At 43.6% G+C, this 15749-nt stretch overlaps 1 protein-coding gene across 1 annotated transcript; it reads left to right on the forward strand.

Moving 5' to 3' along the window:
• The first annotated feature begins 6479 nt into the window (after positions 1-6479).
• Positions 6480-15493, forward strand: PHAX (phosphorylated adaptor for RNA export). The gene is made up of 5 exons (XM_042823065.1): positions 6480-6612; positions 8047-8666; positions 10120-10240; positions 11939-12022; positions 14566-15493. Exons 1-5 carry the CDS (start codon positions 6508-6510, stop codon positions 14833-14835), a joined length of 1200 nt encoding a protein of 399 aa, XP_042678999.1. The 5' UTR covers positions 6480-6507; the 3' UTR covers positions 14836-15493.
• The last annotated feature ends 256 nt before the right edge of the window (positions 15494-15749 follow it).

The raw sequence follows: 15749 nt of genomic DNA on the forward strand, positions 1-15749 counted from the left end.
CCACACTTCCTGGACTGCAGATAAGGTTTTGTCACATATTCTTTCAAAGAATTTATTTATCCTTTTTGAGATTTCACTGAAGCCTTGGGAGCAGTTTCAGTTACAGTTTGGTCATTTTTTAACCACCATATTTTTAAGAGACGATAATTCTTTTGAAATAAGTAGTAGTTTTTTTTGAAATATTTATTTTGAAATAATCTCCTAAAAACTTACAGCATACATTTTGTTTATCAACAGCAGTCAAATAGAGAAGAAATTCAACAAGATGAGTAGTAGTTATGTTCCTCAGTTTAAGTTTTTAAACATCCTTTTCAGCATGTTAAAAAGGAAGAAAAATGTGCACTCATCAGAAGTTTTTGTTCCACTGTTGTTTTGACTGTGTGATAGCTCTGTCCTGACAGTTATCTTGTGAACAACCTTGCAGCTTGTGGTCCTAAAACCAGTAACAGAAAAAATCAAAGCATGGCAAGCTGCTAAGGTTCATCTATATATGCAATGGGCAAGATAAATCATTGATGAATCTGAAACAGAACACAGGGATCTGTTTTCAGCATTAGCCAATCACTGAAGATAACAGACTTGTGCAAACTATAAGTTGACCAAAGCATTTACATTTTCACGGTTTTGTTTTTATTAGCTTGAAGAAAGACTTGACATACATTGATAACTTTGTTGCACACTTTGTCTTTGTATTCCTCATTTTTTTTTAAGAATCAGGCTTGTTGAAATATTTACATATTTATCTTGTTATCTAAAGGTACTCACTCACTTCATCACTCATGGCTTGCTTCATCCACACAACAAAAGCGATAGGACTTGACTCAATTTTTTCCATTAAAAAATGAAAAGCAAGTCCAGAACTGATGGACAGTAATGACTGACAGTCAGCTGAATATGAGCCAGCAGTGTGCCCAGGTGGCCAGAAAGGCCAATGGCATCCTGGCTTGTATCGGGAATAGTGTGGTGACCAGGACTAGGGAAGTCATCCTGCCTTGTACTCAGCACTGGTGAGGCCCCTCCTCGAGCACTGTGCTCAATTTTGGGCACCTCAATACAGAAAGTGTTGAGCAATACATTGAGGTGCTGGAACAGGTCCAAAAATGGGCAACGAGGCTTGTGAAGGGCTTCGAGAATATGGCCTATGAGGAGAGACAGAAGGATCTAGGGTTGTTTAGTCTGGGGAAGAAGAGGCTGAGGGGAGATCTTATTGCTCTCTTCCAATATCTGAAAGGTGCTTACAGTGAGAGCGGGGCTGGTCTCTTCTCACTGGTGACAGGTGACAGCACGAGGGGAAATGGCCTTAAGTTGAGCCAGGAGAGGTTTAGGATGGATATCAGGGAAAACTTCTTTACAGAAAGGGTTGTTAAGCACTGGAATAGGCTCCCCAGGGAGGTAGTTGAGTCACCATCCCCGGATATGATTAAAAACCGTTTGGATGTGGTGCTCAGGGACAAGATTTAGCAGAGGGTTGTTAGTTAGGGTAGTATGGTTCAGTTGCAATTGGACTTGATGATCTCTACAGTCTTTTCCTTAAAGATGATCCTTTAAGGTCTTTGCCACAGGAGAGTGCCTGATGTCACTTCTCTCAATTTGATGGTGTCTCAACCAGTCCTGGAACTGGGACAAGAGAAGGCTCAGGAAGTCCAGGCACAGGACATGTACCAGTCAAGGGGAAGGTCCTTTCCCCCCACATCTGACACCCCCACTGGCAGATCAGATATTGGATCCAGGACTGGTGATCTCTCTCCATGCCCCCAACCTACCATTCCCCCCTAAACTCTTTCCTCCTAATGTTGCTAAGACAAGGTTTCCCAAAAGTTGTGAAGTAACTCAAGCTGACCTTGATTTCCCATAAAACTGCAAATCTTAAGTAGAAATATTTGTGAGGGCCAACAAAAACAGGACAGCTGTTCTGTGTAAATTTCATACTACACTAGACACATATATATGGACCATGGGCATTATTTCACCTTGAGCCGTCCCAAAGGAGTTCATGAATCTTACTTGCACCCACTCCCCACATGTGGGATGCAGCACTCATTCAGAAGCTGATAATGGAAGATATTCCAGGAAAGCACCTAGAAAGGAGAATGCTGACAGAAGAGTAATGAGGGAAAGTTTGAAAAGGCAATCCTGAAGCAAGACGAGGGGAAGGCCAAACCCAATTTCTACGCAACACAGTAGTGAAAAATCTACAGGCTAATACTGAGGAAACAGAGGAAACAAATGAACAGTTAGAGTTGGTTTAATCAGAGCAAAAGAAAGACCTGCGCATTAACGTTAAATGTGAGGCATAAATGGTGGACAGGAATGAAGGGCAAGATACAGGAAATGAGAAACAGGGAAAAGGGGCAAAATCCCAAACATGGGTGGGGGCAGTGGGGGCGGATGGCCCACGGTGACGTCCCCAAGCAACGGGCTGTGACATTGCCGGGTGACGGATTGTGACTGCTTAGCCCTCACTGCTCATAGTGGGGTGCCAGCCGCGCCCGGCTCAGTCTGGCTCGTTCCTGGACTGTGCTGAGCATCTCTGCGAGGCTTGGAGGTCGAGCAAGGTTTTGGTTGTGCTGTGCTGGGTCACACCTGGGGCTGCTCGCAGCATCTCAGCGCCTGACCCCGCAGCATCGCTTCTGTTTCCCTGGCCCTGCCTAGTGCAGGCAGCCAGGGCCCTGCAGATTGCACCCGCAGCAGCGGAGGTGAGTGGTGCTGGGACATGTGGGCTCCTTCAGGGCAGCTGCGGGGAGCCTGGCCCTGTGCCAGCAGGGAGGTTTTCCTGCTGACAGGCTGCTGATGGCTTTCACAGCCTGGCACAGCGAGTGACTGTGACCTCTCTTCCTCTTGCAGAGTGCAACACCATCGCTGCGGCTCCGGCGAAGGAGAACAACTTGTCATCCTCAGTTCTCCCAGCCCACTGCAGCGAGAAAGCCATGGCCGCAGAAGAGGCATGGACGTGCTCCATCTGCCGTGATGTGCGACAGGACGTCGCCTATGCCACTCCATGCAATCACATGTTCTGCCTCGGCTGCATCCAGCGGTGGGCAAGGCTGAAGGACAGCTGCCCGCTGTGCAGGACAGCCATGAACACCATCCGGGTCTCCGTGCGGGGAGACAATGAGTACGTGGAATGCATTGTCTCCCCGCCTGCAGTGCCAGTGCCCGTCGGCTTCGGCACCACCACCGGCCTCAGCGGCACTGCGGCATCTGCTCCACTGCCTGCACCACCGTCCCCTGAGCCCATGGCTGCGGAGCAGGAGAGAGTGGGCGGCCTCCTGCCAGAGGTCTGGGCGGCACTTTTCAGGGCCCAAGGAGACATCCTCGACCCTGTGCTGCCCTGGCTGGAGCAGGAGTTACACCACCACGGGGAGATGCGCTGGTGGAAGATCAAATGGCTGGAAAGCATGATCCTGGCATTCTTGTGCCAGGTGGGGCCGGACAGGGACATCCTGGTGCAGTGCACAGAGCACGCCCTGGGGCCCATCGCCGCACCGCTCATCGATGCTCTCGTCACAAGCATCGAGAGCCGGTGCGGCCAGCGGGCCCGGAGGCTGCTGGGCCTCGAAGACCCCAGCGCCGACCAAGAGCAGCAGGACGGGCCCGAGGACCCCAGCGCTGCCCAGGAGCGCGAAGACGGCCCCGCGGCACCATCTGGTCCCGCCGCCTACCTGCATGGGGCCGTCACTCCCGACGCCACAACAGCCAGCTGCTCCGCGGGTCCCGACGCGGAGGAGCTCCCCGGCACATCCAGCGGGGCCCTTGGCACAGGTCCTGCCGAGGAGCCGGGTCCCGAGGCAGCCGGTCCCTCCAAGCAGCGCCGCAGCCGCGGCCCCTCCGCTCGCGGCCGGGGCAGAAAGCACTCGGCTGGAGGGCCCCGGCGCTCCACGAAGAGGAGGGCCGGCAGCGCCCTGCGCACTCCTCCACCCTGCAAGAGGCGGCCTCCCCGGTCCCTCTAGCAGGGTTTACCCGCTTTTCCAATAAATGATAAAAACATAGAAGCACGCCTTATTTCCAGTGTCCATCTTTTGGGACGACTCGCCCTTCACGCACACATCCGTACCCCCAACACTGTGCCACACGAGATCCAGTGCTCTCGGCACCCTTACTGCTCTCTTCAAATACCTGAGAGGTGACTGCAGCAAAAGCAGGGTTGGGCTCTTCTCGCTGGTGACAGAACGAGGAGAAACAGCTGCAAGTTGCGCCACGGGAGGTTCGGGTTGGATGTCAGGAAAAGCATGTTTACATTTTCATCTTGGAACCTTTGCAATATTCTGGCAGACTGGTAAGTTTATTTCGAACAATCTTCAGTCATGATTTTTTTCATGCATCCTGCTGCACGGAGGAAACAACTGCTGCCATCATGGTTTCCAGTGATGTCCTCTGTCCCACCAGCCTGATCCTACACTCACACTCACGCCAGTAGACGTCTGAGAGTGAACTGAGCAAAAAAAGCAAACGGCATCCACTCTTCAACCTGGATATTTTTTCCAAGCCCTAACAACTAGTGTCTTCTTCTACTCCATCCAAAATAGTAAATAGGAAATTATATATAGAAAATCGTTTATCTGCTAAATAACTTATTGTGTCAGTGCTGGACAAGTACCTTGGCAGCTGCAACCCTGGCTGTACGTACAGAATCGGGAATGCAACAGTGTAGGGCAGCCCCACAGAAAGGAATGTCTGGCTGGCTGATGGTAAGCAGAACATGAGCCAGCAGTGTGCCCTGGAGCCCAAATGGCCATCTGTACCCTAGTTTGCAGCAGGCCCAGCGCTGTCAGCAGGTGAAGTGAGGCTATGCCCCTTCTGGTCTATGCTTTGTGGCCTCACCTGCAGCACTGTGTGGAGTTGGATTCCATGATCTTTTAGAATCGTTAGAATAATTAAGGTTTTAAAAGACCAGTCCAGTCACCAATTCATCACCACTATATCCACCAAGAGTCCCTTCCAACTCAGGATATTCTGTGATTCTATAACTCTATCATTTTCTATATTGTTGAAAGAATGATAGACGTAATGCTAGTGTGTGATGTCACGTAGCAGTAAAATCAATTCTCTTGGTTTAGTTGTTCTCATTAACTAGATCTGGGTGGCTCCATGCTTCAGGTGTTAACAAAGATTTTTGCTTAGCTCTCCACAGCATTAGGAGTCTCAGTGCCTAACTGTATTCCCAAATGTTACCCTGCAACATAGTAGTCTGCATATCGCAGTTGTAAACACAGCTGCGGGACTATGTATATGTTAATTATTGAAGGAAATATATTAATTACTGAAGAAAGGTATAAGCTAAATTGATCCACCTGGCATTAATCAGAGCTAAAATAACCAGAGTCACTGAATTTAGTCTGGCTGCCTGATTTGACATGGATTAGACTGTTGTGATAGAGACAAAAAGAACTCAATTTCTGATAATCAACCTCTTAAATAAAGTATTACTTTATATTCATTGACCCACATCAAAGAACCAGAGATAGACTGTTGGAGACTGATTTTTTTATCTTTGTACTGAACCCACGGCGGCTTTTTAGACTCACCTGAAGTAACCCACATCGTCACACAGTAACTCTGGCTAGTAATGGCCCTGGGTCATCTTGCAGGGCACTGAGAGATGTGGTTTAGTGAGCATGGTGGTGGTGGGCTGATGGCTGTCATACAAGATGGTGAAATACCGTTAAGTTTGCTAGTGCTCACTGATGGAAAGCCCTGGAGTTGGTTTAGAAAAGAGGAAAAATCTGTGCCCTTGTACCACATAATGATGTACTGACCTCCTTACACAAAATGGCAGACATGGAAATCCTGCTTGGATCCGCTGATACTGTGAAAGCAGCTTGTGTAACCAAGGCAAGGAGCTAACTGAGCATGCATGAAGACTGGGTTCAGCCAGCCAGCGAGAAAGGCTACTAACTTCATGCAGAGGGTCTCAGGACCACTGCCACAAAAAGACTGAGCATGCACAAGGAGGTGGAACCCTATGAGAATGATTATGGGGGAACTACTGATATCTTCTGCCTGGGAAAATGTTTGCATACGTAACACACGTATAGCAGAGGTGCTTTGTATCAGATACGTGCTATCAGGCAGAAGCACCCTGCACACAGCAGGGGTGCTGAAACTAGATGATCATCATTGTCCTTTTCAACCGAGGCTATTCTATGATTCTATGATCCCCTCATGCATCCAGCGCCAAGAATAAAGTATGTTCTCTAACACTTGAGCAGCTTGAGTAATAGAGGGCTGCCTGGTCGACCGACTGACGGTATGAGTCGGACTACGCGATCTGCGCATGTTTGTTCATCCGCCGCCCTTGTGCACCCACAACATCCCCCGCCTCCACGCGGCGCCGATGAACGTGCGTAGCTCCACTAGGGGGCAGTGCACAGCACAAGATGGCGGCTGCGCACAGCGCGCCCTCGCCCCGCCCCGCGCTGCCCGCCGACGCTCCCAACGCGTCCCCGCCCCGCCCCCGCCCCGCCGCCGCCGCCTCCGCCGTCGTCGTAGGGGGATCGCTGCGCCGCGATGGCACTGGAGGTGCGGCGCATGGAGGGCGATGTGGAGGACGGCGAGCTCTCCGACTCGGATTCCGACATGCCCGCCGCCGGCTCCCCCGGGGAGCAGCAGCAGGTGAGCGATGGGAGGCTGTGGCGAGGCGGGCTCCGGGTAGGGCCCGGCCTCCCCCTCCCCGCTGCCGGAGGCGCCCTGCAGGCCCGGCCACAACGGGCGGCCGGGAGACTGCTGGCGGCGGAGAGCGGCGCCGGGCCCGAAGCTGTGCGGGTCGGGCCTGGCCGTGCGGCCTGGCCGGGTGAGCCCTTCCCGCTGCGTGGCCCCGCTGGCCGTGCCGTGGGCCCCGGCGGAGCGGGCTGGTTCCCATGGCTCTGAGGAGCCGGATGTGGTGAGGAAGGAGAACGCTGGGTGTCCAGGTTCAGGCCTTTCGCGAACAGTGAGGACGAAGCGTTCCTCCGCACGTGGGAGCGATGGGTAACGACCACCGCTGTGCTGTGAATGTACTGCTCTTAGAACCGTAAACTGCTGTTTATGGTTCTGTTTATTCCCGAGATCTAAGAGCTTCCATGTTAAGACGTATTGTAATATTTGAACTTCATCTGCTCTCACTTCCCTAAAAGGAAGGGAAGAAACGGTGCCATACCTGTGGTGAGATAATTAAAAACGGTTTTTAACCTCTGGTTGAAGAAAGTCTGATCTTAAAGATCTTAGGGTAGCATACAATAAGAAATCAACCAGGGAAAAATGAAATTAACAGTTCAGAAAAAAAAAAAAAAAAAGAGTTAATGTAGAATGGCATAGACAGCATGGCCAGAAGTTCCCTGAAATGGTAATATCAGAATTCTGGCCTATGTAACCTGTGATGTCTGCAGGTGATGCAGATTTGAGCAGGCTCAGCTTTTTCTGTAGTCTGCCAGTCAGAATGATGGAGAAGTGCCAGATCTTGAATGTTGTTTGGAGCAGTAAGACTTGTTTGTAAAGCATTTTAAAACCTTTAGGGTTTTGTTTTTGCCCTGTTTAATAATGTCCACAGTGAGTCAGTAGCCCTTTGTTTTAAAGCAGAGAGGAAATCTGATTCTAATGTGAGGCATTACCATTAGATGGTAATGCCTTGCTCTTAGTGAATCAAAATCACCAGATGCTATTAGCTTTTCAAAGTCTCGAGTAGCATCTGTCTTTAGTTTTTGTTCCTTTTTTTTTTCCTTTCACATAAATTTCAGGGAAGACTGCTGTGGTTGCACATCACTGGGCACCCACTCTCTTTCTGACAGATTAGACTCCAGAGAAGACTTTTAATTTCTCTACTGTTATGAGAACTTTCACCAAAGTGCTGTAATAGTTTTCTTTCTTAAAACTACTGTGCACATTTGTCATTGTCTGGGCTGGTAATTGCAGTAGCCTTTTTAGTCTCTTCCAGATACTTACAGAGTACTGCTCAAAATGCCACTAGTTGAGATTAGGAAATTCAAGATAATGAAATTTTTTGCATGACTTGATGGCTCTCTTTCTTTGTGTGAGTAATTGAGTTAATGTACATTTGCTACTTCATTTCAGAAATCACACGATGGCAGTAATGCAGGCAGACCTTTCCAGAGCAGCCTTTCATCAGGTGCACCAGACGTTCCTTATCGGACAACCAAGAGTGTAGATTCAAGTGATGAAAGCTTTTCTGAATCTGATGATGATAGCTGTCTGTGGAAACGAAAACGACAGAAATGTTTCAACTTTCCTCCTGCCAAATCTGAGCCATTTCCAGTTACTCAGAGCCACATGAAACAAACTGCTCTAGGTGGTAAGAAAGTTAACAACATTTGGGGTGTGGTGCTCCAGGAGCAAAATCAGGATGCAGTGGCTACTGAACTTGGGATTCTAGGGATGGATGGAAGTATTGACAGGAGCAGGCAGTCAGAGACTTACAATTATTTATTGGCTAAAAAGTTGATGAAGGAAGCTCAGCAAAAGGAGGCAGAGACTTTAGATAAAGAACTGGATGAATACATGCATGATGACAAGAAAACATTGCCAGCAGAAGAAGAAAATGGACAAGGCTTTCTCAAACGAAAGCGATCTGTAAAAGACAGACTGGGTGAAAGACAAGAAATGAAATACCAAGGAAGGTATGAAATAACAGAAGAGGATTCGGAGGAAAAAGTAGCAGATGAAATTGCTTACCGGTAAGCTAGATAATCGTATGTCTACTTAAGTATTGGTAAACTATGGATGGAAGAGAACACACAAAAAAAGACCTTGATTTGCTGTCTCTGTGATGTGTTGTACTAGGCTACAAAAGGCATGAATAAGTGCCTTCTGGGTATTTCCAAAATCCTGAAATTAAAATGCAGCATTTTATGTGGTGTCTTTTAGAAGCATACAGTAATGGTCTAACCTTTTTTTTCCTTTCTGAGTCAATCAGGTAGAGATTGATTTTAATGGCTTGGTTTTTTTTTAACGGTGGCTATAAAAAATACTATTTCTTGTTAATTATATTTAGTAGTGGCTATTTGAGGAATTGTGCCATGATTAAAGATGTAAATTTTAAGTTGGTAATTAGTATACATAAACTGTTGTCACTGTGGAAATGTGGCTAAATTACAAATCTTTGAAACTCTAGTTGACGTGAGTAGGATAATGTTTTTGAGAGCACTGCTTCTGAAATACATGTGTTGTTTACATAGATCATCCTGTATTCAGAGACTTTTCACTGCTGGTCAAATTATGATTACTAGGTGCTAGCACTGAAAGCGAGACAATATTATGAAGCTTTGCTGCAGTTCTGTGCCAGCCAGTGTTAGAGCTACCAAGCTTGAGTTGTGCCCAGAATCATTGGTATTGGAAGGGACCTTTGCAGATCGCAGGTTCCCTATAGTAGGTCAAGCAGCTTCTATTGTTATAGCTGTTGCAGTGTGAGTAATTTTGTAGCATGGTAATGTCACTTAAAGCACTTGAATATGTGGTGGTCTTCAGTAAATGTTTGTAGTTCATGCAGTATGTTGCTCTCCTCTGCTTCCCCCCCCCCCTTTTGGATTTAAAACCACTCTGCTATAGTGCTTGGAACTGTGCATCATCAGCTTTGCCATTTAAGGACACAAAAAAAAAAACATTGAATATGACTCTTGCTCGACACAGTTTTGTATCTGTGGGCTTATACTTTTCTTCCAGTGGAGTAGAGATGCTGGCTGAGCAAATAGATGCTGTGTAAGCTGACTGCTGACTTTGTATTCAAACTCTTAGCTAGAGTTCAGTGTTACCCTCCTTTAATATGTAGCTGTTTTATCGTACGGCAGACTTTCATCCTCTTGCTTCAGAGGTTTATGTAGGGCTTTGAAGTTTCTGATATAGTTTAACTTTTCACTAATTGGTAGAGGGAAAACAGCTACTCAAAGCATTTTTGTTTGGACAAACTTTTAACACGAATGCATGCTTTAGATATCACTGTCCTTCAGAAGTTCAATACTGTAAAATTGAGATTTAAGAAGCCACAGAAAAACATTTAAGTGTAGAAACTCATTATTAATAGCATAGTTCTGTATCACATAGAATGAATTGCTCATTATGGAAGTGCTGTGATTGATTTTTACTTGAAATTCTACACACTGAATGTGTTTGTTTCCCCCCCACTTCCTCAAGGCTTTGTGAACCAAAGAAAGATTTGATTGCTCGAGTAGTGAAAATAATTGGAAAGAGAAAATCTATTGAGCTGCTCATGGAAACTGCTGAAGTGGAACAAAATGGTGGACTGTTCATAGTGGTAAGAAAAATGTGACGTTGTGGCAGGGGGTGGAGGGGATACTTTTTGTTTGCAGAATGTTTGTGTAATTCTATTACATAGCTTTCACATTTGACAGGTTCTTCTAGATTCCATGCTTTTTTTTGTTTTGTTTTTTTTTACAGTCTTTCCTTGGGAATTGTCTGAGCAATGAAAGTCAATTAGCAATAAATGCTAGCATAACCCTCTAGCAGTTTGAGTAATCAATGAGATGAATGGGTCTGGAAGTTACTCCTCTTCTTGTCCTCAAATCAGTATCTGATTTGCAGTGGTAGCATAACAATTACGTGCCTTACCTTGGGATGTTTCCCTCGTGACCTTAAGACATTCTGAATCTTGAATAAAAGCTTGTACTTCTGGGATGAAGCTTCTGGGAGATTACTCTGTTAAGTCCAGTGGTTGTTTTAGATAGCAGCACTGAGCTATCTAGGTTAATCAGCATATAATCAGAGGTCAATGTGGTATGTTGCAGGCATTCCTAATGTCACTTCCAAAACATAATTCTCAATAGGGAATCTCTTAGCTTTATTATCAGACCTGTGTACAGCAGTGCAGAACTGAGGGCAGATTTCTTTTACACGTCATGGTAAAAATTCTATACATAATGATCAAGTTACCAGTTTGTGTGTGTGTTTTTGTTAAATAGTGAGCTGTGAGGTGAAAGTTAATTAATTGTTTTTTTAACTTTTGTGGTTGCAAGGCAGGAGGTAAGTTTTCTAGCCAGTGACTTCTCTAAAAGTGACTTCTCTTAAAAGCAGTGTGTTTTTATGAGGGATTCAAATTATAATCAACAAGTATTCACTGAGAAGATGAAAAGGTACAACTCTTAGTGGCAACTTTGCCTGCATATCAGCGTATACCATTTGAAAGGTAGATACAGTGTACTGGTTTTTTTAATTGAGATTTTGTGCTACTAGCATAATAAAAATTTGTGTTGTCTGCTCTTTCAAGAAAAGATATACAAATTGAGCTTCCCTGTTCTTAAACTTCTGAATTGTATTGTTTGCTATTTAGTAGAAAAGCTTGCCTTTAATAGAGTATCGGGGCATTGGAGTAACAGTTAACTTTATGTACTGTGAATGGTAATTGTAAAATATTCTGGTAGCTAGTGTTTATAATTTACAGAGGCTTCAAAGCTGTGTCTGTTCATGCACCAGCATGGTACTTCACTGTTGTTAATTTGAAATCTACTGAAGTAGATGTGGAGCATGGAACTAACATGTTACAGGGAGAAACTTTTGCCTTGGGAGTAATGCAAGATCCTGCAGATAAACAAATGAGATTTCACAGAATTTTATGAGATTAATTCTTGAAATTTTACTAGGCTTCCTTGTTAATAATGTTTTGAATATCTAACCTAATGTATATGTGTTATATGTGTTATTGCAGATGGCTGTGAGAGTATCTGAAATGCATAAGTACTTTGTTTTTTCACTGTCAAAATTAGATTTAGTTATGAACAGTTGATACTTCTGTCCAAAAGTAGGAAGCTGGTTGTTGACTATATCAGCCATAAACAGCAATTAAAAAAAAGGGTTGTGGTTATGCAACAACTAGAACAGCAGAATTTTGCTTTTTGAATTCAATCTTAATAGAAAGCATTGTATTTTATGCGCTTCTTGTATCAACAGTTGTATTTTAATTTTGCTAACGTTGCAAATTTTTTCTTTCTCTGTTAAGAATGGTACAAGGAGAAGAACACCAGGGGGTGTTTATTTAAACCTGCTCAAGAATACTCCCAGTATCAAAGAAGAACAAATCAAGGTAAAATTGCTAAGAGTGCATGTGATTGTCCAAAGTTAATTTTGTGGAGGTTTTTTTTCTGCTAGAAAGCTTATGTCTGAATTCTCCTGAAGACTTCTAGCAAGTTTATTATTCCAAAGAAATGTGCTTTTCATATTCAAAGTATAAGCAAATAACAGTTCACGCACTGCATTGACAGGTGGCTAAAAAAGCACCATTTATGTATTGCCAGTGACAAAAAACAGATGAGAAAACTGTGGCGTCTGAAGAGTTGCATACTGAGTTTTTCATAATTTTGTATACCTTACAGTAATGTTATTTACAGCTGTATTTCTATTTGGACATCGCTTAATTATACGTTAGTTTAATAATGTGCTCTTAGTAGAGTATTCTTGTCTTATTGTCTGGTGCTACAGCTGAAGCTATATACTTTCCCTTTTGCCAGATTATTGTCTGAATCTAGTCGTAATTGCTCACTGGCCTAATGTGCTTGCCATCCTAGATTAATGATCTTGTAAATATTACTGCCTTGCCTTTCACGGTTTTCTGTATCGTCTGAAATGTCTTTTTGTTTTTTTAATTCTTTTAAAGCTGTTTTGCTTTTTCAGCTCACTTGATATGTTAGCCCACCATTTTGTACTGGGAATTAGAGATGAATCAGTTCAATCTGGGATTGTCTGTCACATATTAAAAAAAAAAAAACAACAGTAACAAAAAAACAAACACAACATTCCATAGCATACAATGGCTGCAAAAAGTTGTGAGTTTGATCATTTTATCTCACTTCCATGTAAAATGTACTGTGCAGCCACCTCATCCATGCCTTTATGACTGTGTGCCTTGTTATTCTCATGCTGATTTTTGTCAAGCGTTTAATGAGGCAGCAGTTTGTACTCAGTGAAACTGACTGGTGTTTGATACACAGTTCGATAGAAAAAATGTGAGTCTTGTCATCGCAGAGGCTGTCGTGTACAACACGCTCGCACATCTGTGTACTTAGCATTGGACTTGCATCTCTTGGAGTGAAAAAAGCATTAACGTTTTTTGTGTGAAACTTTGATTTTCATTTAAAAAAAAAAAATGGAAATAAGGCATGTAGCTGCATTTAGTTAATCTGCATGATCTTTTCCGCCTTTAAAATAAGGAGAAAGCTTCTTAGAGTTTGCTTTATAGGAGTGAAAATGTTACTGGGGTTCAAAAAGGTTTTTCTGTAGAGATGTGGCCTCCAGTTTCATTTTTAAGGAAGAGTTTTGTTGAAGGGCAATAGAACCTTCTGCTTAAGATTTCACTGTAAGTTACCTTCAGTTGTTTTCTTTCATCTTAACATAAAAGATTTTCTTTGAAAAATCAAGACTAGTGTAGGTCAACAGAGACCTTTGCAAGTCCTTTGGTCCAGCCCACCTGCTCAAGCAGGGCTCCACTAGAAGAGATTGCCTTGAGCATGTCCAGATGGCTTTTGATCGGTGGAATTTCCATTTGTTGAAACAACTGTGGGAGATATCTCTGCCAGTGCTCAGTCAGTGTCACAGTCAAAAAGTGTCAGCCAGTGTTCAGAGGGAACCTTCTGTCTTTGTGCTCATAGCCTCTTATCCTTTCTCTGAATACCACTGAGTAGAGCCTGACTCTTTGTTTGTTTGCACTCTCCCTTCAGGCATTTATACGTAAGACCTCTCCTTGAGCCTTTTCTTCTCCAAGCTTATATTTAGTGGCCCCTCATGGTAGTCTCTTCAGTCTGTATTCTTCAATACTGGGGAGCCCAGAACTGGATGCGCTGCCTGAGGTGTGGTCTTTCCAGCCCTGAGGAGGGGGAAGGGTTCATTTCCCTGCACCTGCTGGCAGTATTTGCCTCGGGCAGCTCAGAACATTATTGTCCTTCTTTGTGGCAAGGGTGCACTATTGGTTTCTTGTTCACCTTTATGTCTAGCATGCCTTCCTGGTCCTTTTCTGCTGCTGTATTTTCTGGACGGTTGGCCACAAGTATGTCCTTGTGTCATTCGTCCACAGATGTAGAGTCACAGTTACTAAGGTTGGAAAAGACCTCCAAGATCATCCAGTCCAGCTTTCCACCTACCACCGATATTTTCTCACTCGACCATGTCCTTTAGTGCAACATCTGAACTTTGCATTTCTTTTTGAACTCTGTGAGATGAAGTCTGGATGAGGAGCTAAGAGATATGGCTTAGTAGCTTATATTAGTAATGGGAGGATGGTTGGACTAGGTGATCTTCTAGATCCTAGGTCCTTTCCAACGTTGTGATTCTATGGTTTTATGAAATTGCTGTCAGTCTGTTTCTTCAGACTGCTGAAATCCCTTTGCATGGCACCAGCATGGCACTGGTATATCAACCACTCCCAGTTTTGTGTCATCTGCATGCTTGGAATGAAAAACTTAGTGTTGCTTTCATGATAGTTTCAAATCAAAGTAAGTGCAATCTGTACTCCTACCCTGAGTAGTGTGAATGTTCATTATTGTTGAGCAGAATTAGAAGTTAAAAGGATTTTTGTTTGATGTTTTCTTCAGGAAATTAATGTCTTTTTTTTTTTTTTATTTACTTTCGTTCAAGGAAATATTCTACCTGGAAAACCAAAAGGAATATGAAAACAAGAAAGCTGCTAAGAAGAGAAGAATACAAATTCTAGGAAAGAAGATGAAAAAAGCCATTAAAGGGCTTAACCTGCAAGAATATGATGATGCATCTCGTGAGACTTTTGCCAGTGACACAAACGAAGCTCTGGCTTCTCTGGATGATTTGCAGGATGGGCATCATGAAGCCAAGATGGAACCTGAAGATGTTATAGAAATTGATAATGCTCATGATTTGGAGATCTTTTAGATAGTAATGATAACAAAGTCTCTATAAAACATATTAAACAAACTTTTAAAATTATACCATAACTTCTTGTTTTCATAAATTGCAGAAACGTGGGAAATATTTCATAAAGAAGAAAATGACATAGTTCATAGCTAAGCTTAACACCGTGAAAGATGTTAACTGTCTTATTTGTTTGCTGAGTCCTCAAAAATTGATAAGATTTCTCTTGATAAGAGTTCTGCATCAGTGTTCTGTAGAAAAGCTGTTTTAGCCACAAGTTAATTTTAGTAATTAACAGCTCTAACGAAAGAAATCCAGCTTAATCTGCTGAAGCTGACAAAAGTTGCCATTAGATAGGGGATGTTCCTGATTACACTTGAACAGAAACACAGTAACAGAAAAGTTACTCTTGATGTAAAAGATTATGTAATGTTATTTTGACAGTGTGCTGACAAGAATAGCGATGTTTATGTGGTTAAGACCTGTAAAATGAGATCAGTTTGTGAAATTAACTGCATTTTAATGTTGGCAATCTTAGAAGAACAATCTTGTAAATAGGTACTGCTGAGCAATGTATGTTTTAAATTTCTGCAGTTTATTCCATTTAATGATAGTGGTTTGAGCGTCATAGTTATTCTACTTAAACTTTTTCTATGAATAAACATACACAAATGACACATCTCTTTGTTCTAAAATACAGTTCTTTCCCATTAGAGAGGTTGTATTAATGTGTTTGCTTTGAGTGTCTTTATACCTTACTTGCAGGTATAAACGTTGCAATTCTTGTTTCCAAGCTGTTTCTTGTAGTAGAATGAAGTAACGTGCAGCTTGCAGGAATTACAAAGTTTATGTTTGCTGAATTTTAAGAAAACAAGGTGTGCAAAAGATAACTTCTGCTTGACACAAAAGACCTTTTGTAGTTCGAATATAATGTT

The sequence above is a fragment of the Centrocercus urophasianus genome, unplaced genomic scaffold (assembly GCF_019232065.1).
Source record: "Centrocercus urophasianus isolate 14NV4802_14NV808 unplaced genomic scaffold, USGS_Curo_1.0 seq_21, whole genome shotgun sequence".
NCBI lineage: Eukaryota > Metazoa > Chordata > Aves > Galliformes > Phasianidae > Centrocercus > Centrocercus urophasianus.

Bases quoted from the DNA above. Each gene is read 5' to 3' on its own strand.
- PHAX (XM_042823065.1), top strand. From the start codon at position 6,508: ATGGCACTGGAGGTGCGGCGCATGGAGGGCGATGTGGAGGACGGCGAG. The intron at 6,613-8,046 runs GTGAGCGATGGG...ACTTCATTTCAG, and splicing joins CCCCCGGGGAGCAGCAGCAG to AAATCACACGATGGCAGTAA. The intron at 10,241-11,938 runs GTAAGAAAAATG...TTCTCTGTTAAG, and splicing joins ATGGTGGACTGTTCATAGTG to AATGGTACAAGGAGAAGAAC.